At 42.9% G+C, this 26,716-nt stretch overlaps 2 protein-coding genes across 3 annotated transcripts; both read left to right on the top strand.

Annotated features, from left to right (window-relative positions):
• The first annotated feature begins 1,027 nt into the window (after window positions 1-1,027).
• btbd17b (BTB (POZ) domain containing 17b) lies at window positions 1,028-4,299 on the top strand. Of its 2 annotated transcripts, none has more exons than XM_070923836.1 (3): window positions 1,028-1,130; window positions 2,569-2,854; window positions 3,225-4,299. In XM_070923836.1, exons 1-3 carry the CDS (start codon window positions 1,037-1,039, stop codon window positions 4,297-4,299), a joined length of 1,455 nt encoding a protein of 484 aa, XP_070779937.1. In that variant the 5' UTR covers window positions 1,028-1,036. The 2 variants fall into 2 exon arrangements, with proteins under 2 accessions (XP_070779937.1, XP_070779936.1); XM_070923835.1 differs by having other exon boundaries at window positions 1,037-1,095; window positions 2,552-2,854.
• Window positions 4,300-5,477: 1,178 nt separating this feature from the next.
• LOC139299794 (dual specificity mitogen-activated protein kinase kinase 6-like) lies at window positions 5,478-14,045 on the top strand. Its single transcript, XM_070922698.1, has 12 exons — window positions 5,478-5,496; window positions 9,233-9,302; window positions 9,940-9,988; window positions 10,087-10,200; window positions 10,395-10,514; window positions 10,599-10,715; window positions 11,136-11,187; window positions 11,289-11,416; window positions 11,737-11,814; window positions 12,806-12,945; window positions 13,184-13,229; window positions 13,491-14,045. Exons 1-12 carry the CDS (start codon window positions 5,478-5,480, stop codon window positions 13,566-13,568), a joined length of 1,011 nt encoding a protein of 336 aa, XP_070778799.1. The 3' UTR covers window positions 13,569-14,045.
• The last annotated feature ends 12,671 nt before the right edge of the window (window positions 14,046-26,716 follow it).

Here is a 26,716-nt window from a genome sequence, read left to right as displayed (position 1 = left end):
TCATGTAGCCGTTGAGCACACATCGAGTCGTTATAGCGTTTCATATCGATTATCATGGTATGTTCCCTGCAAGTGTCAGACCATTAATTCCATATCCAGCTGGATAGATAGGAGCTTTTGTATCACACATCTGTTAAACCCTCTGACCTCTGTAAGGTTTGGGATGCAGCGGCTGCACCTGAAAGTAGTCGGACATGTACTTGATCGTACACAGTGACATTTACAAAAGCTTATTTTACTTGAATAACTAAAAAATACATTTATATCAATATCAGTAATGTAATCCTTTCAGTTGAATTTGATAAAGAGAGCTTGCCTTCAATGAATGAGCGGACCCAGCACCAATGAAATCATCTTCCCATTAGTGAGATTAACATGCCATCAGAGGAATAATTGCTCTCAGATGAAAAAACTGTCTTACAAAATGGATTATGAAATTTGATTGACTGCAGCTGGTCACACATATTAGAACCACAATTACTTTTGGCAACCTGTAATTAATTGACTAATTATATGGCAGTGATTGTACTTAACTTAGATATCATAAACAAAATGTTGCAGACCAGAGATTTTCTGTATTCAGAATGCCATTAAAACATGAAACTGTGTTAATATTGATTGTTAATAGTGCCTAACCCCCCCTGACTTTTAAACTAAAAAAAAAACAAAAACCATTAAGCAGAGTCCTTGGCTGGCCCAGTGCCACTAATCAATGCCATGTAACATCCAAAAGGGAGAAATTCAAAATCAAAGCTGTCGCTATAGCAACGCCCCTGCCAGATTCCACCAATCAATGGAGTCCGTGGGGTTGCGAGATGCGCCAGGGAAAGGCCAGCATCCTACATAAAGAGTGCGGGACAGGGAGCCGGGCGGCACACGCGGGGCAACACACCTTTCTGCACGCACACGACAAAAGGCACAGCAGCAAGAAGAAGAAGAAGAGGAAGAAGAAGAAGAGTGAGGAGAAGAGTGGCACAGAGTGAGGAAGAGAGGGGGAAAGGACAAAGGAAGAGAGGCAGGGAATAACTGAGAAGATATGGTACGCTCATGTGAACAAGGGATCCCTGTCTGGGTCTATGTGGGCACCCTGCTCCTCTTCATCCACTTCCACTCTGTCACAGTCAGAGGAGGTAAGATAACAAATGGCATCAACAGTTTGAATTGTTTGGTTCTAAAGAGTCATATCACTTTTACATCTCTCTTTTTCTTTTTTTTTTTGATATCCTGCATTGTAAGAGAAGCTGTATTGTTCTATTTCAGTCCAGCTTCCCCCATACTGTCAGTGGGTAGTAGGGCACAGCATGAATGTGTGGCTCGTGCACAGCCTCAGGGCAGGGGATGGGTATTTATCTATTCTACTCATCCTGTCCTCATCTATCTGTCTGCTGGGTGCAGAGAAAGACAGGCAGGTCCATTTGCTGCCTGGCTTTGTGCCGGCTCAATGATACAGTACAGTACAAGCGCCGGGGGAAAGCTTTTTTTTACTCCTTAAAGAAGATCTTACTCATTTTGACCGAAAGCTATTGAAGGCCAAATTCCTGTGCTGACAGATTAGGTTTGACTTGAAATTCCTCCAGAGCCCACACTCGTCTAATCTTATATTTAGGGACTGTGTATAAAATGTTTTATTTAATGGTTTTAGCTCCTCTCGGCTTAAGAGGAAGAGACACAGAAACATTCTTTATTCATAACTTTTTTTGTCTGCTTTGAATTCTGTCTGATGTTTCAGAATCAGATAAAAAATTAATTATGTAACAGATATATACTGTTTCCCCAATTCTAATGAATTTGGTGATTTTTCAATTGGCTACACTGTGCCAGAATCATTTGACAAACACACCCCCCCATGCTCCATCATGCTCAGCTGGCTCAGGGTGCTGGCTGGCTAATTGGAAAAAGGTTACTTTGAAGTGTGTGTGTGGGGGGGGGGGGGGCTTGATTGTGGTAGAGATATAAAGACTGTGAGTTATTCCAGGGAGCCAAGTGTGCTCCCCCTGTGTCTCATTAAACCCCCAGTAATAGGCCAACAAGGCTGCTGATGGCTGTGGCTAGAGCAGAATGGAAACAGTGGCTTGTCATGCTGAGTCTTTCATGTGTGATTCTCCAGTATGTGTGCCACTTGTACTTACGCACAAGAGAGCGCATAGAAGCAGCCATCTGCAATGGCACCGCAAACTCAAGATTCTTTTCTGAGCACCTGGTGTCAGAGGGTTTTCTGAGTCAGCCACCTGGCTTGTTGCTCTCTTTCTCTATTAATTGAAACCAGAAGAATAGAAGGATGCATGACACATATTATCAGTTGTGGTTTAGCCGAAAGAGTTGGGGAGTGCTTTTCCAGTTCTTGCTGTGTCAAATCTGATTTAAGTTGTAGAACAAATGCACATGAATTCTGCTGTGAACTCTTGGAAAGCAGAGTCAGGTTGATGCAAATTATGGTGACGAAAATAGAAAATAAGAAATCTGATATCTGAAAAAAGCTGATTGCAATTCCAAGTAAACGTCTTCTGCATTTAAATAGTGATGATTGTGTTTCTGTTAACCCACCATCTTGCTCTATTTGCTTCACAGCTGCCCTGAAGCAGGAGGCAGCGTTGGACAATGGGGCCACGGTGCTGAATCACTCCATGAGTCTGGTGCAGCGCATGGAGACCCTGCTGGCCTTGGGGAACGGCAGCGATGTCACTCTCCGGGTGCAGACCATAAACACGGACGAGGTGAAGGTGATCCAGGCCCACAGCCTGGTTCTCACGATGCAGAGCGACGTGTTCGAGGAACTGCTGCTCAGTCGCAATAACAGCGCTGTGGTTTTGAGGGAGACGTCCGACTGTGCAGCTGTCTTTGACAAGTTTGTTAGGTGAGGGTGACTCCGGTTGTGATCATTTGCTCTGAGTTAATCAGGTGCAATCAAATTCAAGAAACTGAAGAGCTATTTGTAGATGCTGTATAAGTACAAGCACAAGTATAAAGTTATAGAGCTTCACTCACCATTTTGCCTCTCTCCTTTGGAGAAGTGAGATGCTCCATCTTGTGAAATATTCTAAAATTACATCTGCTGTTTGAGGCTTACAGTCGAAAAATCTGACAGTGTGGGTTTATTCAGTGACTCATGTCAGGAGAGAAAACAAGCTTCAAAATATAGTATATTTTACTGGAAGATTGTTTTCTTCTAACAATATGTTTTTAATGTCTTCAGATGACTATTCCGGATTTTTTTTCTCTTGCAGGTATCTGTACTGTGGTGATATCTCAGTGCGACTAGATCAGGCCATTTCTCTGCACAAGCTGGCCAGCAAGTACCATGTGTGGGGTTTGCAACAGGGTCTGACCCAATATATGACCCAACATCTGTCTAGCGATTCCCCCACAGGCCATGTGGTTGGCTGGTACAATTATGCACTACAAATTGGGGACATGGCCCTGCGGGACAGCTGCCTGCAGTACCTGTCCTGGAACCTGTCTTCTGTGCTGCAGAGCGGAGAATGGGGCTCCATCAGTGAAGACCTGCTCCTCTCCTTGCTCCAGCGCTCTGACCTCATTCTGCAGAGTGAGCTGGAGCTCTACGAGGCCCTGGAGGCCTGGATTGGCCAGAACCAGCCTGTCAGTGCGACAGTGGAAATTGCCCTGAAGGCTGTTCGATACGGCATGATCCCCCCTCAGCACCTCTTCCGTCTTCAGAAGCAGTCCCTCCTCATGCAGAAATATTACGAATCTATCCGTGATCTACTCTATCTAGCTTTCCAATTTCACTCCGCCTCACCTATCCAACTGGCCAAGTACTTTGATGTTAACTGCAGTATTTTCACTCCCCGTAACTACCTGTCCAACTCCTGGGGTTCCCCTTGGGTCATCAATAACCCCACCCGTGATGACCGCAGTTACAGCTTCCAGACCCAGCTCGGGCCCAGCGGCCATGACTCTAGTAAGAGAGTGACCTGGAACGCCCTGTTCTCCCCTCGCTGGCTCCCACTCATTGCCCGGTCAACCTACACTGAGCTGGGTGCCATGCAGCCTACACGCACAGACGGAGGTCGACCTCGCATCATTGTAACACCAGCCACTTCTAGTCCAGACTTTGCCGGCGTGAGTTTCCAGAAGACGGTCATTGTGATGTCAAGACAGCAAGGAAAAGTGGTGGTTCGCCACGTCTACAACTTCCACCAAAGCACGGAGGAGGCCGGGGATTTCCTGGCGGATGCAGACCTGCAGCGCCGTGCATCAGAGTACCTAATTGACAGCTCCCTGTATCTGCACATTGTAATAAAACCCCTCTACCATACACTCCTTGTTGCCAGGAAGTAAAGGCAGGAATTTGGTGTGGCCTCACCATCGGTCATCCACACAATCACAAATAAACTCATATCGCACATGTTCATGCGTCAGGTCTGTGACATCTCCATTGTTGAGTAGTTTGTGCATTTTATTGTCTTCCGACTATTTAGCAAGGGGATCGTTTGGTACAATAAATGACTCACAATTTAATGACTCAGCAGTAATTATCACAATAACGATGGTGGGGTTTTCAGTATTTCATACATACGCAGAAAAAAAAACACTTAACTGTACTGTATTTGTTCAGGTATTTTATAGCAGTTTGTTCCTTGAATTTATTAAATCTGTGTGATGGTTAATGTTGTTTGCTTAGGCACTATAGAAGTTTTGCTTTCAGATAAAATGTTATTGATTTTTTGCATTTCACTATTCAGCCGTCAAATGTAGATTTTTAGTTCATGGCACTTATATCCTGTGACATTCACTTATATACTTGTTTGTTGTTTACATACCAAAATGTGTAAATTAAAATGCAATCCCATTTTCAGTGTTCCTTTGTATACTGTAGTTGACTTGCAAGACAGTGACTGCAATTGCAGCCCTTTGGTATTTTGCTTTTTTCATATTTATTGTTACACATGCATTTTATCTAGCTACACTAGTATGTGATTTTCATCCTGAAACAAAACAAAATATTAATAAAAGACAATAACGTAAAACAATCTGTCTCTGGTGGCAAAATGAATGTTTGGTCTTACTGTGGTTTCATATTTTTAATTAATTACAGTAATTATTGGAAAAGAATCTCGTTTTGGGTTTTTTTTAGCAGAAAAGGCGCTCACACAAAACAAACTACACATCCCATGGTGCTTAGTACGAGGCAGGAAGTACGTCATTACGTCGTTGGAACCTTCAGCTGTCAGACTTTGGCCACCCTAAAAAGTGCAGGTTTTGTTAGCAAACTAACTCGAACTCTACAACCCGCGCAGACTTTATTTAAAGTTGTGCATTCATCTGCTGATCGATCTTTGAACGAGTGAGCTGGTGATTGAAGCGCTCAGATTGCACGAAGACGAGCCGTTCAGTTTTAATCGCTGCTAGTTTTTGCACAAGCCTGAGCGGGTGTAAGGCTAGATGCAGGGAGGGAGGGAGTAAAAAAAGGCAAAAGTCTTTGTGCTTCCCTTCCCCCTCATCAAAGCAAAGGGGAAATGTCTCTGTCTAAAGGAGGTAAGTGTATTTTCCCTACTTTTTTTAAAAAAGAACAACCGTGCATATATTTTAAATATCGAGGTGCAGTTTGCGTGGAGGTAATGTAGCTAGCTACGTTTGAGAAACGTAACCTTGCCAGGTGGAAAGCTGCATGTATGAGAGGAGTAAAAAACAGAAGCTAGCCAGCATGTCTTTCCTGCTCTCTAGTTATCATGATGCGAAGTCTCGAGACACCCTGGTGTCTGAGGCTATTCATCATACTGATAGTGTGCTAAATGATAGTTTGTATTGTTAGTATCTCAGCTAAATGATACACTCGCGCCGCTTCCTTTAAGTCCCCGTGTTGTGGTTAGCTAACACCATTTTTCCCGACAATAAAGGACTTTTGCCAAGCTGTAATTATCCACCAAGTTGCCCCTCAGCTGGAAATCACCGCGCTCCCTTTCGGTAAAGCACATTGGGACCACAGGTGTTTGTATTTTTCGGCCTCCTGACTCATGACTGATCGATTGTGTTGTGGTGCTTTTGGATTGGCCAGTGTGTTAGCGCAAACATATTTTTAGCGCCGTGTCCATGAAATTGTTTATATATATTTTTTTTTTAATTTCACTTTTTTATTATTAAAACAAAGCGGCGATGCTAAGGGACCAGGGCGCTATCACACACTCTGCTTCCGCCAGTGAGTCTGTGCTGTAATTAGCCGACTCCACACTGTTGAATAAAACACACACCTTGGAAAAATCAAGGTCCTTCCTCTGCGTCACACACATATACACACACACACACACACACACACACACACAGAGCATGACGATGATGATGTCAATTTACATTTCAAGTTCACCGCTTGTGCTGTTACACAATCATACTAGCGTTACCATGGTCGGGAGTACACACTGTTTTGAGAGGGCTGTGTAGATTGGCTGGGTGCTGCTCAGGCAATCACAGCCTTTGGCCTACCATGGCATGTTTTGACTTGCAGCACCAATACCTAGTGCAGCCTCTCTTTGTTGACAGATCACTGGCTGCAAGCAGACACTCTATAGCTGCAAACAGGTTCTGTGCTGTAATAATTGTGTGCACCAAAGCAGGCCAGAGGTCTTTGTGAAAGTGTTTTTTTTTTTTCTGGCCACTTGAAGGAGTTGTGTCTTCCTTGGTCAAGGGTGGAGTGGGCCTAAGTGCTGTTCATGGTATTGCTGAGGCATGTTTGGAGATTGGGTTCTCCCTAACTGCACCGATAGGGTGGTGTGGAAGATTATCTGTGCATGAGTCATCCTTTTTCTGTATATGGACCCACTCAGAGGCTGGAGCTTCCTGGTGGTGACTCGCCACACAGCTATTGACACTTTGATCCCATGCACAATCCAGAAATACTTGTTCACACTACGTATGTATTACTGCACTCTGGACATTTTCCACTGTGGTTTTTGCTGGTTTTCTAAGAATTGCTGCATTTCCTGTAAAAGCACTCGGGTTCACTGCTACTATCTGTAGTTGCTGATACGGACCCTAACACAGCATCAGCAAAAATATTGATTTTGTAAAGACACCATGATCAGTGCTCAACACGACAAGTGCTTCAGGTTAATAAACCTCTTCCCATGTGAGGAAAAATGTCTGCAGAATGCAAATTGTGCCATCAAGCTTTCAGTGCACACATTGATAGAAATCGTTAATTTAATGATATACCAATGACAATGGCATGAATTACAAGTACAGGAAGCTCTGGGATTGCCACTCTGCATCACCCACTTCCCTTGAAATTCTTACTTACTCAGATCCTTTCTGAGAAAATGGTTTCTGTGTACATGAATTTTTCCTGTGAGGCTCGATGTACTTTGAGCGCAGCTGAGGCTGATGTCATGGCACTATTGTGTCCTATCGGGCTCAGTTGGGGGACCAGGCAGGTCTTGCAGCACAACGCTACTGCGAAGCTGGCCTCACTTGGCTCTTAACGGGGACAGCGAGCAGCAAGCGGAGTGAAGTGACATCATATTTCCCAAAGGGTCCCTGACAGTTGTTGTCTTTTAAGCGGATGTGTCCAGTCTGACTGGCTGTGAGTCATATCCCACCCCTGTCCCGGCTACAGGGACACACTGCTACCTGAGAGGGGCTAGTATTTCAAGTCCAATAATACTTCACAGTAAATTTGTTTGGCACTAAGTCAGACTTAATTTAAACTATAATGTACAGTGTTATAAACTGCATGCATAAAGTATATTTATTAGAAATCTCTAACCACTTAAAAGCAGCTTTGGCATGTCAGATGTTTTTGTACTGCACCACCATGTTCGTGTGCTACCCTCATTTTGTTGCACGGACAAAAGGCTGTCTTATTTGTCAGGTCAAATGAAGGCTTTGAGTGCTCATACTTTATCCCACGCAGAGGAAACGCAAAGTCTATTTTTGACTGAGCATGTGTGAGTAAATCACACTTCAATCTCTCCCTACCACATGAGACTGCCGTAGTCTGTCCAGACACTGTGGGCCTATTTTTGGGCTGCAGCACAAAATGGACCTGTCTGACGTCTCAGTGGTAGGCCATAGAATGTAAAGTCTTGGTAAAACTTCACTTCCCCTTCCAGCTTGATCTGCTATAGCAAGGAGGGGTTTACCCAATCGTACTTCCTCTACACTGGAGTGGTGTGACTCACCCAATGGCAAATACAACCTCACAGTAATAATGATACCAATAAACCGACCCGTTGCCAAGTTTTGCTCGTTTTATTTAAGTGAAGTTCCAAAAAGTGAAAGTGCTCGTGCATTAGACCAGTTTCTCTGAACTGGGGTGGAATAAATGCACAGCCTGACCCGAGCCTGCATGCAACAGAACAAGAACAGGAAATAAGCAGCCAGGTCTGAACTGTTTCTCATCATGTCCCAGTGGGCGAAATTGTGGCCAAGTCCTAGCACACACACAGACAAAAGGTCAAGAAAAGTGTTCTGTTTTTCCTGTCGGCCTTGCAACAAGCGCGAACATGCTGAATACGAGTGCGTCCATGTCGAGAAAAGAGGAGTTGTTTTTCTTGTGTTGTTGCTCGTAGGCCCGGTAGCTGTGTCATTCTGGCAGGGGCTCGCAGCCCCTTGTGGGAAGTCCAAGAGGCTGCTGGTAAACTGTGTTTATGAATGGACTGCTAACACAGAAAGGTCCCAGAGCTTTACGGTTTACCGCACTACACTGAGATATATAAAAGAAATGTAAAAGATCCTTGAACATGAGATTAGGAAAAAAAAAAAGGAGACAATACCGGAAAAAAACCATTGATAGTTGATTTCATAGCAGTGATTACAGTAAAAAATCATGACAGGAAGGAAAGCTTGATTTTTCTCCATTTGCGTCATCATACCAATGTTGATTAGTCATTTAGTCCACCTTCTCTGTATTGTTGGGCCTTGGCTTTGAGTACACCTAATCTCCACTTAGATAACAGATCATTTTCTATAGTTTGTGTCAGACCTTGAAAACACTCCTTACTACCAGAATAGAATAAAATCCCCTATCAATAGGCTGAAAACAAGCAAAGTCCATTCAGTTCGCACTTAAAGGTCTGAATTAGAATTGTGGCAAACCTCTGCTCTAAACTCAGAGTAATGTGGCAAATGGGCTCATAAGAGTCTGTAGAAGTCCATTTGCCACAAAACACTGATAATCATACTAGCTTGTGGTTGCTGCTAAATCCAGCTTTATTGATCGTCACTGTATATCTATCATGGAGCTGAGATGGTAATGGTTTCCTAATGTCTTGTCTCTAAGGGAAGAAGAAGAACCCTGGGCTGAAGCTGGCCAAAGAAGTGTTTGCGCAGCCCACACCAGCAGCAGCAGCGTGAGGCTCCTTTTTTACTGGGGTATCCTTAATGGAGTAGTGACATAGCATACAGAGAGGGTCTCAAAATTAAAGCCAAGGTGCTGAAACGGCCAATTGGCTTATTGCAGATATATTGCTGCATATGTGTTTGTTGCATTTTAGAAACTATCTCTTTAATACATAGTTTGTCCACCAGAGAGCACTGACAAGTTTATTTTTTTCACTTGTGAAATGTCCTATGAGATCCCAATCAAAAATGTATATAACATTGGCTGATATATTTTTAAATACTCTCCTAAATTCATATCAGCATCTACAGTACTGCAAAACCAGGCTATACTCAGTTTTCTTATGATGGAGTGGCCAAAGACACACTAACTGACATTTAGATGATAATCATCATTTTTTAAGCCTCTGCTCTCCGTTTAGAGCTCCACTGCCTGGTAATGCCTGTTAATTACATGAGTTACATGGCTTCAGAGAGAGGGAGTCCTTGCATGGATCACTTGAATTTATAATTGGTTTTAGTCCAACGTTCGCTTCAAATTAATCTTATAAATTGCTCTGATAAACATGCACACTTTCTCTTAGGGTATGAATATTCCATTACTGATTGCATTGTGGCATTAAAATGGATTAAAACTCTTCCCTGCAGGCCCCCTCGAGATCTTGACTCTAAAGCTTGCGTCACAATTGGAGATCAGGTAAAGTTGGCTCCGTGTTCCTCTTAAACATGCCTTTCTATTTTCTGTCGCTGAGCTGAATAAGTACATTAATTTTAACGTCTGCCTCCTCTGTCCAGAACTTTGTGGTGAAGGCCGATGACTTGGAGCAGATTGAAGAGCTCGGGAGGGGAGCGTACGGCGTGGTGGACAAGATGAAACATGTGCCCAGTGGCGTTATCATGGCTGTCAAGGTAGGCTGGGAAGCTACCACTCGGGTTACCTGATTTGGCATCTCTGTGAATGCACCGTGCTTTTAAAATAGTACCTTGACTCAGAGACGTATTCAGCATATGAGCTCAACTTGTAAACATTTGGATGAGATCTATCGGATGACACCGATAGATCTCATCACTGGCAGCCCAATCTGTGACGTTTGTGTCCCCAGAGGATTCGTGCCACAGTCAACACTCTGGAGCAGAAGAGGCTTCTGATGGACCTGGACATCTCCATGAGGACAGTAGACTGCTTCTTCACCGTCACCTTCTATGGCGCCCTCTTCAGAGAGGTCAATAAACTATAGCATTTCTGACTGGTGTGAACTCTTGTTTCTTATTTTCGGTTGACATCCTTCTTTTTTTTTTTCTTTCAGGGGGATGTTTGGATCTGTATGGAGCTGATGGACACATCTCTGGACAAGTTCTATAAGAAGGTTATTGAGAAAGGCAAAGACATCCCAGAGGACATCCTGGGCAAGATCACAGTAGCAGTACGTCCTGTCTCATATTTTACACTCGGGGTCACTAAGTACAATTTCCCCCCAGGGATCAATAAAGTATTTCTGATTCTGATATCAAGTGTGTTTACATGTACATTAAAGGAATAGTTCAACATTTTGGGATCCCTGCAAGGGTTGCCATTAAGTAGTCTGTTTCAAAGGTGCTTCACATTGCAAAATCGGTTGCCATCTTTTTTTCTTCTACTTGGAAATGCCTCTGTGGGCTGAGGCTGTGTTCACCAGTTACTTAGATATGTGTTGCTTCATAAAATATGTGAGACTCCAGGGAAAATTACATCACCAAACCCAACAATAAGCAGATTAAAACAGTCATTGTGGTCACTGGGATATCATCAGAATAGTTCTCGGAGAATTGAACCTTTTCCTTAATTTTCTCTCTTCCCTCCACAGATTGTCAAGGCATTAGAGCATCTGCACAGTAACCTGTCGGTGATACACAGAGGTAATCAGAAGATCAGTGGATACCATTTTCAGTTTCCTGTCGATGTTTCCTCATTATTGGATGTTCTTTCTCATCACTTTCCCAACAATGTCCCTCTCCAGATGTGAAGCCCTCCAATGTTCTGATCAACACTCAGGGTCAAGTGAAAATGTGCGACTTCGGCATCAGTGGCCACCTGGTGGACTCTGTGGCCAAAACAATGGATGCAGGCTGCAAGCCCTACATGGCGGTGAGTGGGGGGGGGGTTAGAAAAAGATTCTCCAGAGATTTACTGAAGGATTGCCCGTGTCGATGTCTGAGGTCTTTGAGTCCCTCATTAAAACCAGAAATCCACAGCATCTTGCCTGGAATGTAGTCTCACAGAAAATTCATGTCTGATATTGAAGTACCTCAGTTTGTAGTCATTATTATTATTATTATTATTATTATTATTATAACTCCTTCTTTTTTCTTTCTATGTTTAGAAAAAACATTTTTTTAAAAGTTAGTTTATAATAATTGTTAAGATTGTGATGGTACTTAATCTGTTGCTGATAATTTCCATTTCAGCCTGAGAGGATCAACCCGGACCTCAACCAGAAAGGCTACAGTGTCAAGTCAGACATATGGAGTCTTGGAATCACGATGGTGAGTACAGTTGGATCTGAAAAAGTGGCTCTTTGTTCTTCTCACAGCTGCTCAACAACGCTGCCGAGCGCAGTAAATACCGTTTGTTAAACGTTTTTAGGGAAATTAAGAAGTCACAGCGGAAATCCATTTTATTGCTTCTCACGATGGCTAAATAGCTAATAATCAGCTTAGTCTTATGTAGTCACTTTTTTTCATTGCGCTATTTGATTATAACTATTATTATTATTATTATTATTATGATATAATAATAATAAACTCTTATTTACATATAAATTTTCTTGACAAGGTGTCAATAAGTGCATTACAAGGAATAAAAACCAAGAAATATTTCCCACCAGTGAAAGTTGAGCTTCTTCCAGTCTATCGGCTCTCAGCTCCTTGTGTTGTTTTCATTCATAATGATACAGTAATATACGACTCCCTGTCAGCCTGCCCCCCCCAACAAAAGTATATTTTGTCAGATGGCACACTTTGGTTATTATGATAATTACCACATTTACTAAACAGAAAAGAGATCCCATTACAGTTAATTAGTCATGGCGACCATCTGCAATTTTGATACCTGTGCCATGTTGATGCCAGATCATTAGTAGTCCATGCTGTCCTCAGTTATTATATAACAAGGCTGACAGATTGACACAATGTATATCTGTTTATTTTACTTTGAGGACACAACAGAGCTACTCTCATGTCTTATTTATCCCTATTTGCTGTCACTTGAAGAATTTGACACTTTTGAAGCTGTGAAAACAAATTGTTTCATGAAATATAAATAAGCATAAAATGTTCAGTGGTACAAAATTCAAACATATTGCAGAAGAAGATTTTTACAGAAGAGTAAGTCATTTCTGAATTGTCCAAATAGTATGAGTTGCAGTAGATAGTCAGTATTACACTCCTACCGTGACCAAAATCATGACATGCCGTCATTGAAATTTTGCTCCAACATGTACGATCCCTGTTAAATCGTCTTTTCTCTGTCTCCTAGATCGAGCTGGCCATTTTGAAATTCCCCTACGACTCATGGGGCACCCCGTTCCAGCAGCTCAAACAGGTTGTGGACGAGCCGTCTCCACAGTTGCCCGCCGACCGTTTCTCCCCAGAGTTTGTAGACTTCATCTCCCAGTGGTGAGTCAAATGTGTAGACTTTCCTCCACGTTATGCTCCACGTTCACCTCAGGCCCCGAGGCCCAGCAGGGGTCAGTGTTTGCCCTGTGTTTACTAAGAAGTGGCACAAGTATCTGTGGAGCTCCAACATTACGTGATGTTTACGTCACTTTGCTATTTTTAGATATGGTTTCATAGTTATAATACATTAAAAATTTGCTGTTTTCTCACACTTGCATTTATCTCTTTGTCTTTACAGCTTAAGAAAGAAGCCAAATGAGAGACCAGCTTATACAGAATTAATGGTTAGTAGTTTTATTTTATTCTCTTACCTAGAAAACCACCAACAGATGTTATGCGTTCTGCTCCGTTATCTACTTTGCCACTATCAACATCTCTGCTGTGATGTTCAGTGTTTGCTGGTTCTTGCTTTTGTCCACAAGAGGCCAGGCTTACCCCACCAAGACTATGATGTGTGTAAATAACACAAGCATCATTTTAAATAAACCTTTGTCATTCAAAAACATATTTCTTATTTTTTTGTTTTTTCCCTTCTTTTGATTCAGCAAGATCCGTTTTTCACCCTGCATGACTCCAAAGAGACAGACGTGGCCAGTTTCGTCAAGGTCATCCTGGATGACTGATGGGCTCCCTCCTGGGCTTCACCCCGTCAGGGTAGGCGGGACCTGTCAGCAAAAAAGAACCAATGGCCTACCTTTATTATTATTATTAATTTTTTTTTTAAACTCACTGGAATGACAGACTCTCATGCACCCTCACACAACAAGGGGGGTGACCCAAAGACTGACAGCAGCCCAGCAGCACTGGAGTGGGAGAGTGGTGGTAATACGAACTTGTACGGTCAAAAACCAACTGGAGAGGTTTAATTCACTCCTCCAAGCTTCCTGTGTGTGTGCGCAACTATTCAACATGGCGAAATATGAACTGAACCGGATTTGCTGTTTTTGTCTTGTTCTTTTGTTTTTGCCCCACTGCCCCTTTTATCTCTCTCTTCAGAACGGACAGAGCCAGCCATTATTTCTTTGTGACACATATTGTATGAATACTTTTGAATTTCATCTGCAAAAAAACAACAGTTAATGTGTATGTTGTTGTGTATTGAAAGCTATATTTGCATATGCGTTTGTATGTTTTCTCATTATACAGAGTTTTGATACTGTACATCGTCGACAAGTGTGAATTTTACCGGACTCGGGCCTTATTTGTCAGATCAGCATCAGGTGAACAGTTCAACCTGGTTCTGCCCTGAGGGCGATTGGTCAGTTCAGGGGCTGCAGTTGTCGCAGGCTGGGCTGTGGGAGGCTATAGAGCTGAGACAAAACACGCAAGAAATGTCAAAAGGTCACATTCTGGACGGGAGGAGTCATTCCTAGATCTCTTGGCAGGAATGTAAAGAGTTCAGTATCATCTGAACCGATATTGATCCGAGCTGAGGCCCCTCATGCGGTTACCCCTCTGTACTCTTCTTCTTTCTTGGGTGTTAACGAGTCTGCTTCAGTGCTGCCATTATTTCTACCTGGAAGTATCCGAGGGGGTTCCTAATCAAGCTTTATCTCTTTCTGTGTGCCATGTTGCAAATCGTTCTTATGAATTACTGCATTAATTGTGTTTTTCTCTTTTTGTTTTTTGGACTCATTCTGGCCTGCATTTTGATTTTATTTCGGCAGCATTTAAACTAAATTTTTTTTCTCCTTTGGTCTACCTTTCTCAAGTCAGCATAGTCAGCATAGTCTTTTTCATATGAGGCACTTATGTTTATCTTTTCCCCCCAGAGACCTTATTATGCATTACACAGACAGTATGTTAGGGAAATAATTTATGTGTTGAAGATGTAAATACTATCTTTTTTTCTTTTTTTTTTTAATGTAACATGGCACTGTCCTAACCTGGCAGTGCTGATGAGTGGTAGAGTGGTTGGTATTAGATAGTTTTAATGCAGTGTGACACACATACACAAACACTTGTACTCACAGGGCCAGCTGACTATCATACGCCTATTTTGGACCGATGTGCTGTCGGGCTCCACCGCTCAGGTTTCTCTGCTCCTTCACGCGGAGACGGCCCCATTTTCTTTTCCCTAGGTCGTGCTCTCCTTGAGTGCTGGACCGAGAGCCTTTTTTTTTTTTTTTTTTTTCAGTCCATGGTGGGCAGCAGTTATCTCTTCTGTCTGACCATACTATGCAGAGCCCCTTCGCCTTGGACACGCAGCAAGAGGCCCTCGCCATGTGGCAAGTTTCCCCACTCCAAGTGTTCAGAGACTGTGATGATGACGGTGGTGGTGGTGGTGGTGGTGGTGATCATGGTGACAATAGTGATGACGACTGCCATGCCTCTGTTTGTGGCTAGCACTCATCGCCCCTCTGGTTTACACTGTAGTGCAACCTTTATCAAAAGTCAGTGAGTTTGGAGTATTTATGATTGTGAATAATAAGGGAAAGCTAGCAACACCACAAAGAAGCTGCTGCTCTTTTTTTTCTTTTTTGTTTCTTTTTTAGTTATTTCGGGGTTTTTTTTTTCTTTTTTTAGTCGGCCTTCTTTGGATGGCCATTCCCTTGGTGTGTAAACGTGAGTTTTTACGCTGATCACAATGAGAATGGAACACTTGCTCTACCTCTTACTCCTTCACTCTATTTGCCACCTTTTCATTGGGTGGGACTGACAAACTTGAACTATGGAAAGACAAAAAAATAAAGGCTTTATTGTTCAGTATGTCTGTTTTATAGCTTTCCTTTGCTGCAGGTTTAGCAATTAGATAAAGTAGTTCCTGTTCATGTGGGCGGTGCAGAGATTACAGCACGGTCCAAGTTTAAAGGATATGGCTGCCATGAAAAGACCAAAATGCTGCTGCTCAGTGTCTAGACCCAAAGTTCTGTTTATTGCGCCAGAGGAAAAGTCAGAGGGTCACTAAAGTCGTTGAGATTCATCCTCTGGGGGCCATGAACATTTCAGTCAAAACCATAAAAGATCAACCTCAGGTGACACTAGAGGAAAAGGCAAGGGATCACTCGAAGATATCATCTGGGGAACATGAATGAACATTTCATGGCAATCCAATAGTTGATGTGATGTGGACTAAAGTGGAGCACCCACTGATGGGCCCTGCCTCGGCTAGAGTAAGTAATTTGATCTTGTTGAAAGAGTTGTTGTACCTGGACATCCTGACTTATTTCAATGAAGCGTATCAAGTGAAAATCACTTACTGCACTGGCAGCCAGAATTGCTTGTTTCAAGCAAAAGAAAGCTCATATCTAAAATGTTTTAACTCAACTTTGTGGGACATTTTGACTGTGCAACGCCAGGCTTGTCTTTTTAATGGGTCTCTTTCTACATGTTTCTTGCTATATATGGTCAAACTGCATTTCAGGCCGCTCCCCACTTAATTCCTACTTCCATGTCACTAACAGTTCCACTTAAGACTCTTATTCCTGCAACCGTACGCTGTGATCGGGAGATACTGGAGCTGACTAATCCAGCTGATAAAAGGCAGCCAAGTCTTTGGGTTTCTACCCAACTCACTAACTCACTGTTCTCCTCACACACCTGTCAGCAAGTGCATGTTGTCATCCTCTCGCATGTGATACTGTAAAGAAGGTATAATGTAATCAAAGTGGGATGGAAATGGTACACCTGAGAGCGGTAACTTAACCCAGCTTGCTGGGTGGATACATGGCCTTTTACCCTCTGCAGTTATAAGCCTGAACTCTAGTAATCACATCGCCTCCAATTCAGTTCAAGACAATTTCCTGCAAATTATGATTAACAAGGGTTAAAGGTCTGCCAGTTTTCAAAGCAAATTATTACAATTAATTAGCTTCTGTCTGATATGCCTGTTGCCAGTAATGTCACAGCTTCTGTTTGTGTAAACATCCTTATGTAAGTGCACAGAAGTGAACGCACACTTCTTGGCAAGTCGTGATTCTTCAGGATGTGTGATGAATAGAAAGAAGAATCTCATTTTGATGGCTCTTTCTGAGTGCTTTTTTTGCAGTGAATGTTAACAACAGAGGTTAACAAAAGCTCACTTTGAGCAGACTACTCTGCTCCGAGTGTGTCCGTCAAAGACCGATGACTTCATGCCAGGATGGGAAAACTCAATGCCAGTAGACTGCAGGCAGTGGCAGTGTGTTGTGCAGAGAGAGTGGTTTGCCAGCCAAACCGAAGACACTCTTTTTAGGAAAGAAGGTCCTTTGATGAGGGCTTACATAAGGCCGCTCAAAAGATCGTCGTGTGAGAGGGAAAATAGGCAACATCCAGTTCAATTACTGTCCCAGCTTGATTCAATGTGGACTGTGATGCAGAAGTGAAGCACAACAACTCTGAACTGCAAATAGGCATTTTAGGAACTCAGCAGGGCAGCGGTGACAGTGAATGGTTGGGTACTTGTGGCTTGTTTTTGTACATGATAACAAATGAATGTTATAAATGCAAGACATTGGAAAAGTTGTGGAATGTAACCAAGTATACTTACTCAAGTACTGCACTGAAGTACTTAAATTTAAGGCACTTTTACTTTACTTTCCTATTTCCGTCTCATGCTACTTTATACCCCTTAAAAAGGGTGAAGCTTAATATCAACACATTATATCTGTGTTCAAATCCAGTTTAATACAATGAACGCAGTGGCATAACGTGTTGAGGAGCAATGACAACTAGTTTTCTTGACACCTTACACCCCCCTATTCTTGAAACTTTTATTGATTAATGTCTAAATCTAAATTTTCACAAGTGAAATCCCAACAGACAATCATAATTACCAGGAGTGCACTGCAGAAGCACCAGTAGTCTTTTTCCGGTCGTTAACAGGTGCACAAGAGACAGAGAGGTGATACTGTGGCTAGTTATCGCGCTCCTTCTGACTTCTAGCAGCTCCCATGATTTAAGTAGCTAGTAAAGCAAGCCAGGGCTCTGTACTATTATTATTCTCAGGCAGGTCTGATCTAACAAACAAGAGCAAGTGATTAAATTTGTGCCTATTTTTTGCTCGGTGCAGTTAAGTTTGGGAACTCTGTCCATCTGTGTGTCCCTCCGGGGGGACAGCAAACAGAGGACTGCCAGACAAGACATGGTATGTATGTGCACTCCATTTGGGGAATCAGGTCCTTAATCTTATGCCAGATCTCACGATCTCCTGACCTGCCTACGTCCTGGAGATGGAAATCCAGTGGCAGTGTTTGCACACCATCCAACAACTCATTAGAGTGCCACACACACACACACACAAAATGTTCCATACAATCATCCTACTGATGACTGCAATGTGCCAATTATAATGATTATGCATTGTGATGTTTAAATGGACAAATGGGAGTTGTGGGGGACATCATCCCTCATCAACCCTCCGTGAAATGTGTATCCCCTGCCCCTCTCTCTCCGCTCCTTGCCAAGAAAAACGTGGCCATCATTGTGTCCTTAGATGGCAGACCTACAAGCAGCAGATGGCGTTGTATAAGTTTCTCTCCTTCAGGCACGACACAGGGTGGCCTGTGGTGAAAAGTTAGAATGGGGTCCCTTTTCTTAGGAGGGTAAAAGAGCCTTTATGGAACCAGATCTTCTTAGGCCCTGGGCTGACACAGCACAACCTTATGCAACATGCTGTACTGCAGATGGGCTCCTATTGCACCGTGAGTCTGGGTCCGAGAGGGGCGGAGGGAGGGGCAGTGAGTGTTGACATGGACTCGGAAAGACATGACAGGTTGAGTAGCCTTCAGTAGTCTCATCACAGTCGAATTTAGAGGGTGTCTGATCTCTACACATACACGCAAACACACATATTGTATAATCTACACAAGAGAAAATGTGTCTGTTCAGAGCATACGGTCCTCCAGCAGCCATCCTTTAACTTCTGCAAATGAGGTTGCCATGGTTGCCATGAGATTGGGCCTACTATGTCACATACTGCACCCCAAATTTAGTTTGCCTAACTTGTCTTTTTGCTTCTATTGCAAGAAGTTTAGAAGTTACTATAGCACCACCATCTCACTACTTTCTTGCTAATTTGTGATTACTGCAATAGCGGATGAGATTCTCTGGATGTGATATGCAAAATTTGGCTGAAATGGATGTAAAATTTTACTGTAAATAATACAGTTTTACCAATTCGGTATCCCACTATCTTAGGTGATTATTTGGAGGGTATGTTTTCATACAATGCTAGTGCTATAGTGCTAACGCTAGACCTAAAGTGTACTTCTGCAATGTTGGACGTAAACTTCCCTCCTTCCATCGAAAGCCTTCAGGGCAGTGCTGTGCTCTCTGGATTCAAAGGAGTGGGCGACAAAGCAGACGCGAGTCCATGAATAAATCTGCAGAAAAGAAAATGTCTCAGAGGGACTCGTGCGGGATCTGCAATTACATAATTATGTTTAGGTGAGATCTTTGCGATTAAAAAAAAAAAAAGGGCCGGTGGCTTGGGAATGTCTACTGCTGTATTTTGTGAAGACTTCTTAACCCAGTTGGCAGCGAGGATCACAGATACGATACAGCTCTTTCATGGCGTCACATACGAGGTCACAGCGCTGCATATCAAATTTAAGGCCAAAACTGGATTAAGCATTGAACAGAAGCCGTAAAGGGCATCTTGGATCGTGACTAGCACCTGCTTGAGAGATATTTCTTAACCTTGGTAACCTGAGAGGTCGATGTGCTCCAAACTGATATCCCCAAACTCTAACTGCCTTTTGTAAACAGAGTTCAAAGTAGTCTGAACTCACTGGAAATACAGCACTCTAGTATTACACCTTTACAATCCAACGCAGCAGCTTAACTTCGCTGGTTTGTGCTGAAACAATCCCTCTGTAGACGTGGTGTTGAAGGTGATACCTGGACAGATTTGATAGAATTTGATAGAGCCCGGATTAAACCGTGTCGTAATTAAAGCCTGAGGCACCGGTGGCAAGCATCCATCACAAATCACAATGACGAAGCAAAGCCTGAGAGGAGATCTGTCTTCCCTCGTGCTGTTTCACATGTGCAGTCTGATGACGAGCGTGTGTGGAAAAAGCGGATGTCACCATATTAAAGCAAATATTTGTGACCAGGGCTCCTCATAAAAAGCAGATGACAGCATATTTAATCAAACTTGCAAAAGTGAGAGACGTTCTGTGTTTCCTGAATACAGATGCAGCTCTGTTGAATGGACAGGCTTTGTACGATCATATTTCACCTCTGTTTGGTTTATTGTGCCAGTTTATGACTTCAGTAAATGAACCAACTCCCGAGATCCAAAGCAGATGAGTGAGAGACAGCAACCCTCCTGACTTTAGATATGTTTAGTCAAGTGATCAAGTGATGACTCCTTGTGGGAAACACACATACATAAGCCACCATATACAGCGTGAAACATTAATAGAGACCATAAATAGAAATAGTTGAAAATAATTGCTGCTATGAAGGATTACAGTTTCAACATTCAGAAGATACTGCAGGCCGAAAAAGGAAGGTGTGTGTTGTTTACTGCATGATTCGGAACATTTGGACTATTTTAAAACGTGGGACAGCCAAAGAAAGTGAAATGTAATATCTCCACACTCGCTGCTGGAGAAGAAGTCCGTGGGCCGTTGTCAACGAGTGGAACAGCTGCAGCGAGGCAAGGCACCGTCTCCTGTCAAACCACAGCTGAAGGCGGAGCCCTCGCCATCCAAATCTGGTCAAATATTGTCATCGATGAATGTTTACTCAGGAAGTTCACATCGTTTGTTGCCCACGCGCTGGAATTTTATTCACACATATTTTATTTCCCATGGTTTAGTTTTCAGCCAGACCTAAAGGAGTAGAAAAGGATTTTTTTTTTGACCTCACATCTCCCATTTGCCTGATTACATAAATGTGTTTCCGTGTTTCCATTGATGACCTCCTGCATTACTGACAAGCATCTATTGATCTACCAGTTTTGTTGTGGTAGGCAGCCCGGCAAATGAGCTCACACCGCTCAGACTACTACCTCAACTACTAGAATATTGTCGAACACAAATGAATGTGCAAGTGTTTTTTAGAGCCTGCGGCACGACTGTGACCTGCACGTAGATACAACAACACACAACTTTTTACTTTTTTTAGCTGTGCTAGCGGAGTGGCTTTAGGGACAATAGTGTTTGTTGGTTTAGTTCAGATTAAAATATCTCAACAACTATTGGATGGATTGGCATAGAAATTTGTTACAGACATGTCCCCCTCAGTGTGAATTTTAATGGCTTGTGATGCCCAGACTAGGTCTAGTGCCATCTAGATTTTAGTTTGTCCAATACTTTGGTTTAAGACCAGATACTCGCATTGCACAAACCTGAAATTACCATCAGCCTCAGCTGTACTTTGTGTTCGTACTACTAAGCAAATGTTAGCATGCTAACATGCTAAACTAAGATGGTGACCATGGTAAACAATATACTTGTTGAACATCAACATACTAGCATTATGACCTGTCTCAACTGCATCCTAATATGCTAAAACTAAAACGATGGCGATGGCAACCATTATACCTGAAACTAAAACATCAAAGTGTTAGCATTGACCTGAGGAGCCTCACAGACTGTTGATATGTAATTTCTTATCTTAGTTTCACTTGTTAGTAATTTTTGGTAAACAAGACTATGTGAAACTCTGAGACTCTATAGTATTTGTCTCTGTTCCATACTGATAAATAAGTCATCAGCTGAGACACTTCGAACCTCAAGCTGAGTTTCTGAATTTCTACAACCAGAGTAATGTGGATCACCCCATTTCTGCAGAGGCCAAGATGCTCAGATTTCTGGAAATCAGTTTCAGCCTCAGATTATACTGTAATAGATCTGCTCTAATTGCCTGCAGTTGGTTAATTTCATATTCAAATGAAAGGATCCTTCCCCAGGACAGATTACATTAAGTCTAAACAGTATTTCTTCAGCCTCTTTACACCTGTTACTGTGGACACTAGAGTGAGGTCATCATCATATGAGTGTTTTCTTTGTTGCCATCACACGGCTCCTGGTTTCTCATGGTGGGGAGTGAAGCTGGCAGCAGGGGACGGGAGGAGAAGAGCGGTGCCCCCTTGTTTTCCTGTAGGAGAGACGATGTGTTTAGAGCCCAGCTAGTCTAATGGAAACATGCTCGTCCCCAGTGAGAGTGAGTGTAGAGAGATGCTTCTCATCACGGCTGCCTCGCTGCAAGTCTGTGCCTGTTAATGCAAAACAACCAGGACGAAAAAAGCACCAGACCGCTGAGACTTCATTTTATATATAAACCTCTTCTGCCCCTCTGAATGTGATGAAGCCTGATCTGATCATGAAGCTGAGGATTATGTCTGTTTATACATCCACTCTTGCCATACCTTTGCATCATATCATGCTGAAAAAGTGCAGTCAGGTCAAATGGTCAACGGCAAGACGCAGGATGGAGGAAAGTTTCAGTTTTAAAGCTTTTGGACACTTGACCAGGAATTGACCAGGTGAGATTCAGACGTCAGCATAAGTGTGCCTAAGGCGAACTATAGAGTGTCGCAGTGACGTGGGCAGGTGTACAGTATGTTGAGGATTACGTTCCACGCTGGAAAAGTGGAAGATCTTTCTTTCCAATCATATGATTCACTTGCAGGATCAAAGGCAGCCTGCCGGTCCTGCTCCCGAGGCCTTACAAGATCCACCAGGGAGTAATTACTATCCATATCCCCCAACATGCCCCATTCACTTTTTTAAAATTTTATTAGTGATGGAAAGTTATTGTTCCTCATGAATGGGACGATGTATTGTTCCTGAAATAGACTTGACAAAGCGTTTGACTTTTGCCCAGATTATTTCCAAGTCTGCCAATATTTAAATGACACAAATAATCCAGGCTTCTGGGAAAGGGATGATGTTGTCGTTGTATGCTGGGTCTCCCTTTCAAAGTAATCTGTCAAATTGGCAGAGCATCACATGCAGACACACAACTACATTTCTGGCCTTTTTTTCACTGTCACTTGTATAATTCTTCCTGTCTTGATATCAACAGCTTGACTTTTAATCACCAGGTCCCTGTGCTGCTCGTCTGTTGTTGTAAGCGACGAGGAAAGTCAAGAGATCAGAGCACAACATTGATTACCTGAGCCCACAGGTGTAACGCTGAAACCATCTCTCTGGTGCGAGGACGTCCTTAAGTGGCGCGCGGCTCTTCTCCTGTTACCTGTTCCTCTCGGTGGACATGGAAAACTTGCCCTGTTTTCAGCGCTCTACTAGAGTAGAGATGGCTTCCATTACACTTGTGGTTCTTGTACATCACATTAATTATTAGACCACACTGGAGAAACGGCCCTCTGTTTGGCACCATGCCAGGAGAGATACTGTAAGTGTTCGTTGTTCCAGAAGTGCACGAACATGTGTCAGCGTTGTGTAATTCACTTGTTTTACTTGTTGCAGAGCCGTAAGATAACCTTTAAGCTGATAAGGCTGATAATAACAATGTTTTGTGACAAACCCGCCTGTTTGATTTTGATCACTGCCCATGGAGGAAAATCACGTCAACCTTTGCCCGCTCTCTTTCCTCTGAGGAGTCTCTAATCAGAAGTCACATGTCATCTCCTGCCGCATCGTTTTCCTCATGACAGACCTGCTTAAACCAAGCATAAGCCACCTCTGTAATCTCAGGACAGGAGAGAAAATTGTGTTGTGACGTAAGGAATAATCTTCTTGTTGGGAGAAATTGCACTCTGAGCAGAATGAAGAAATCGCAGTTTGGTATTTTTAGAATGGAGTCGCTGTTTGCTTATTAACATGTCATTTAATAGAAAAATTCCCGTATATGGGGTTTTGAAGGTCATACTTACAGCACAGGATGTAATGTTCACATCATGGACCCCATCCCTGCCCGTACATTTTGGGTCCCAGGCAGCTTGACACCATGGGAAACTCAGCATCAGCATCCTGAAGCCGGATGGCAGAAAGGCCACCGTCGCAGTAAACATCCACCTTCTGAAGCCAAGGAGATAATCTCACCTAGAAAAGGGAGAAGATGATATCGACCATCTGTTTCGTCTGGAGGGGATTTGATTGGCTTGCCGCAGCAGAGCGGAGCAGCGGGGATGATTAGGCCTCCCTGGTGTCTCATTCCACTGGGTGCCCGGCTCAATGTCACCACTGATTGGATCCTCTAATCTTGTTCTGTGTGAATTAAATCTAAAGTGGGGAGGAGGATGATCACATTCACTTGTGCCCCTATTCTTTGTATGTGAGTGTGTGTGTGTGTATATTGCTGTAACTCCTGCTTCCTCTCTCCCATGATTAACAAGTACAGTATGTGGCGGCTATCCTTGCTCTGGACAGGGATCTGTATCTCTGACACCATTTCTACCTGATGTGAACAGGCGTCCTGGATTATCTAAATTGCAAATGCAGCTCCCAAGCTGTATCAAAGATCCAAGCACACAAGCCAAGTGCTCAGGGCAATATTTTTCTCTGTGGTGACAATATATGCAAGGAAGCCCATACATTGACCCTGAAGACCCTGGATAAAGAGGAAGTTAGATATAAGTTTTAATGTCAGTTTTACTGTCTAGCAACAATCTATATGTTTAACAAGGAAATTAATATATTAATGCTCACAATGACAAGGCTAGCATGTTGATCTTTAGCTGGTATAATGTTTACCGTGTTCCATCTTTAGTTTAGCGTGTTAGCATGCTAACACAAAGTACAGCTGAGGCTGATGGAAGGTCATTTTGCAGGTATTTGAATAAGTCAAACTGTTGGACAAAATTAATTTTGATGGCGGTAGATGAAAGGTGAGGGGATCAATGTTAATGTTATATAAAGTCAATCAACAAAGTCATTATGATTCATCCTCTGGGGACCATGAATGAATTTCATGGAAATCCATCCAGCAGAGATCAGTCTGGGTGACCAATCAACAGACAGACTGGCTTGACAAATCTAAAAATCAAAGCAGCAGAGATCAAGATATGATGATTCTTGGTAACTGTATGGGTCAAGCCCCAAAACACTCAATTCAACACTTCCTGTACAAACTTCACTCCTCCAGTTTCTAACACAGGCTTTCTGTCTTTCTGTTAAAAATGTGTCTCGAGCTCAAGCTGAGGTAACCCTTGTGGCATCATCAGGTTTTTCAGAATTTCACTTTGCATATGAAAATCAGCTCCCTACCAACTCTGCATGATTTATTACAAATAAATAGAATAAAAGTTACAGTTAAAGGGGGTAACAGACATATATTAAGGAGCAAAGATGTAGTCATGAAGGCTGCAATTCAATATGAGCCCCAAAAATAATCAATCAGTCATACTATGATCATCTTCATCTATCTTTGGACACAGAACAAACAACCAGAGTTTGATTCCAAGTTTCTTTCTCTCTGTCTCTGTCTATCCTCCAGAGGGATCCACACTGGAGCTGATGCTACTGGTTGCCCAGATATCGTTATAGTAACCCCTGGCTGTAGGCCTTTCTTGGCTCTTTTAGGTGCGGAAGCTGCTTCGTCCTGAGGGGGCTGATGTGCCACACGTTCAGTGGAAAGACGTCATCTCCATTCACAAAAACAGGTTTACAACAGCGAGTGAGCAGTTTGGTTCTTTGAACCCGGAGCCAGCAGCAGAGCAGGTTACGGAAACAGGCTTGTGGTCAAAATGAATCCGCAGAGAGGGCTGGGAGTATGTGGGCAGGAAGAGGGAATGAGTATCTCTCCTCTCGCCTGATAATCATCACATCGGTGTCCAAACTCCTGGGCGTGAATGTGTGTGTAACTGTATGAATGGTATTCCTAGAGAAAGAGAATATAGACATATAGAAAAAGAATATATTCTCACCTTTTCCTGAATATGTAAACTTTTGAAGAAGTTAATATTTGTGGTAAATAAGTAAATATTCTTTGATTGTGTTACAGCCAACACATGGCTGTTTGGCAGATGTAAACAGACATAAATAAGCAATGAACTGTCCGAGACTTACAGTGGCAGTTGGTGGTCCTCAGTGTCTGGACATAGTGGCTGGCTGGCAAGACCAGTTTGGTGGTAACCTTTAACACTGAAGGGCTGGACACAGTTCAGAGGTATTCATCTCTCCTCAGCTGTCCTCTTAAACGAGCCCCTCTCAAGTATCCCCTGTCCTTTAAATTCTCCATCCTTGAAATCGCCCACAAGTTTTTTTTCTCATATTCTTATTTTATTTCATTGTTACTTTCCAGGCTTCACTTGCTGAGTTGAAGAGTTTATCATTTTGAGGGGAGACTTGGCAAAGACCCATAGGCAGGAACAGGAATGAAATAACAAATCTCAGGAGGAAATGGAAGAGGGAAAGAGAAAAGTTTAAGAAGAGAGAGAAAAAGTCACTGTGTGTTACTGCTTAGATACGTCTGTTTTCTACAGGTGGATCTGCCTCGTTATGATAGAGGCTGGCATCATAAATGGAGGTCAGGGAGGCTTTGTGTTCACTGTTGTGGCTCACTCGCTCATGCGCCTCCATTATAGGCAACAAAGTGCAACGCCACACACGGCCAAGTCCTCTCAGTACAAGGTGCTGTTGGTCCAGAGCCAACAATGAGCATAAAGTAGGTATCGCTTTTGTTTCCTGGCTGTGGATGTATTTGTCAAGGTCACAGGAGCCCGAGCCAGAAGGATAAATGTCAGGGGCATGAATAGATGAGCGGTTACTGACGGAGATACGGCACTGTGATTGTTGTATATGTATTCTGCCCCAACGACAGTGTGCAGAAAACAAAATCTCACACACACACATAGAATATATAAGGCATGAACAGCAAAGTAAAGCAATAACAGTGCTCAGATGGACAAGCTGCTGCGCGCCGAATGCCTTTT

This window comes from Enoplosus armatus, chromosome 17 (genome assembly GCF_043641665.1).
Source record: "Enoplosus armatus isolate fEnoArm2 chromosome 17, fEnoArm2.hap1, whole genome shotgun sequence".
Taxonomy (NCBI): Eukaryota; Metazoa; Chordata; class Actinopteri; order Centrarchiformes; family Enoplosidae; genus Enoplosus; species Enoplosus armatus.
This window is presented reverse-complemented; position numbering and strand designations above follow the sequence as displayed.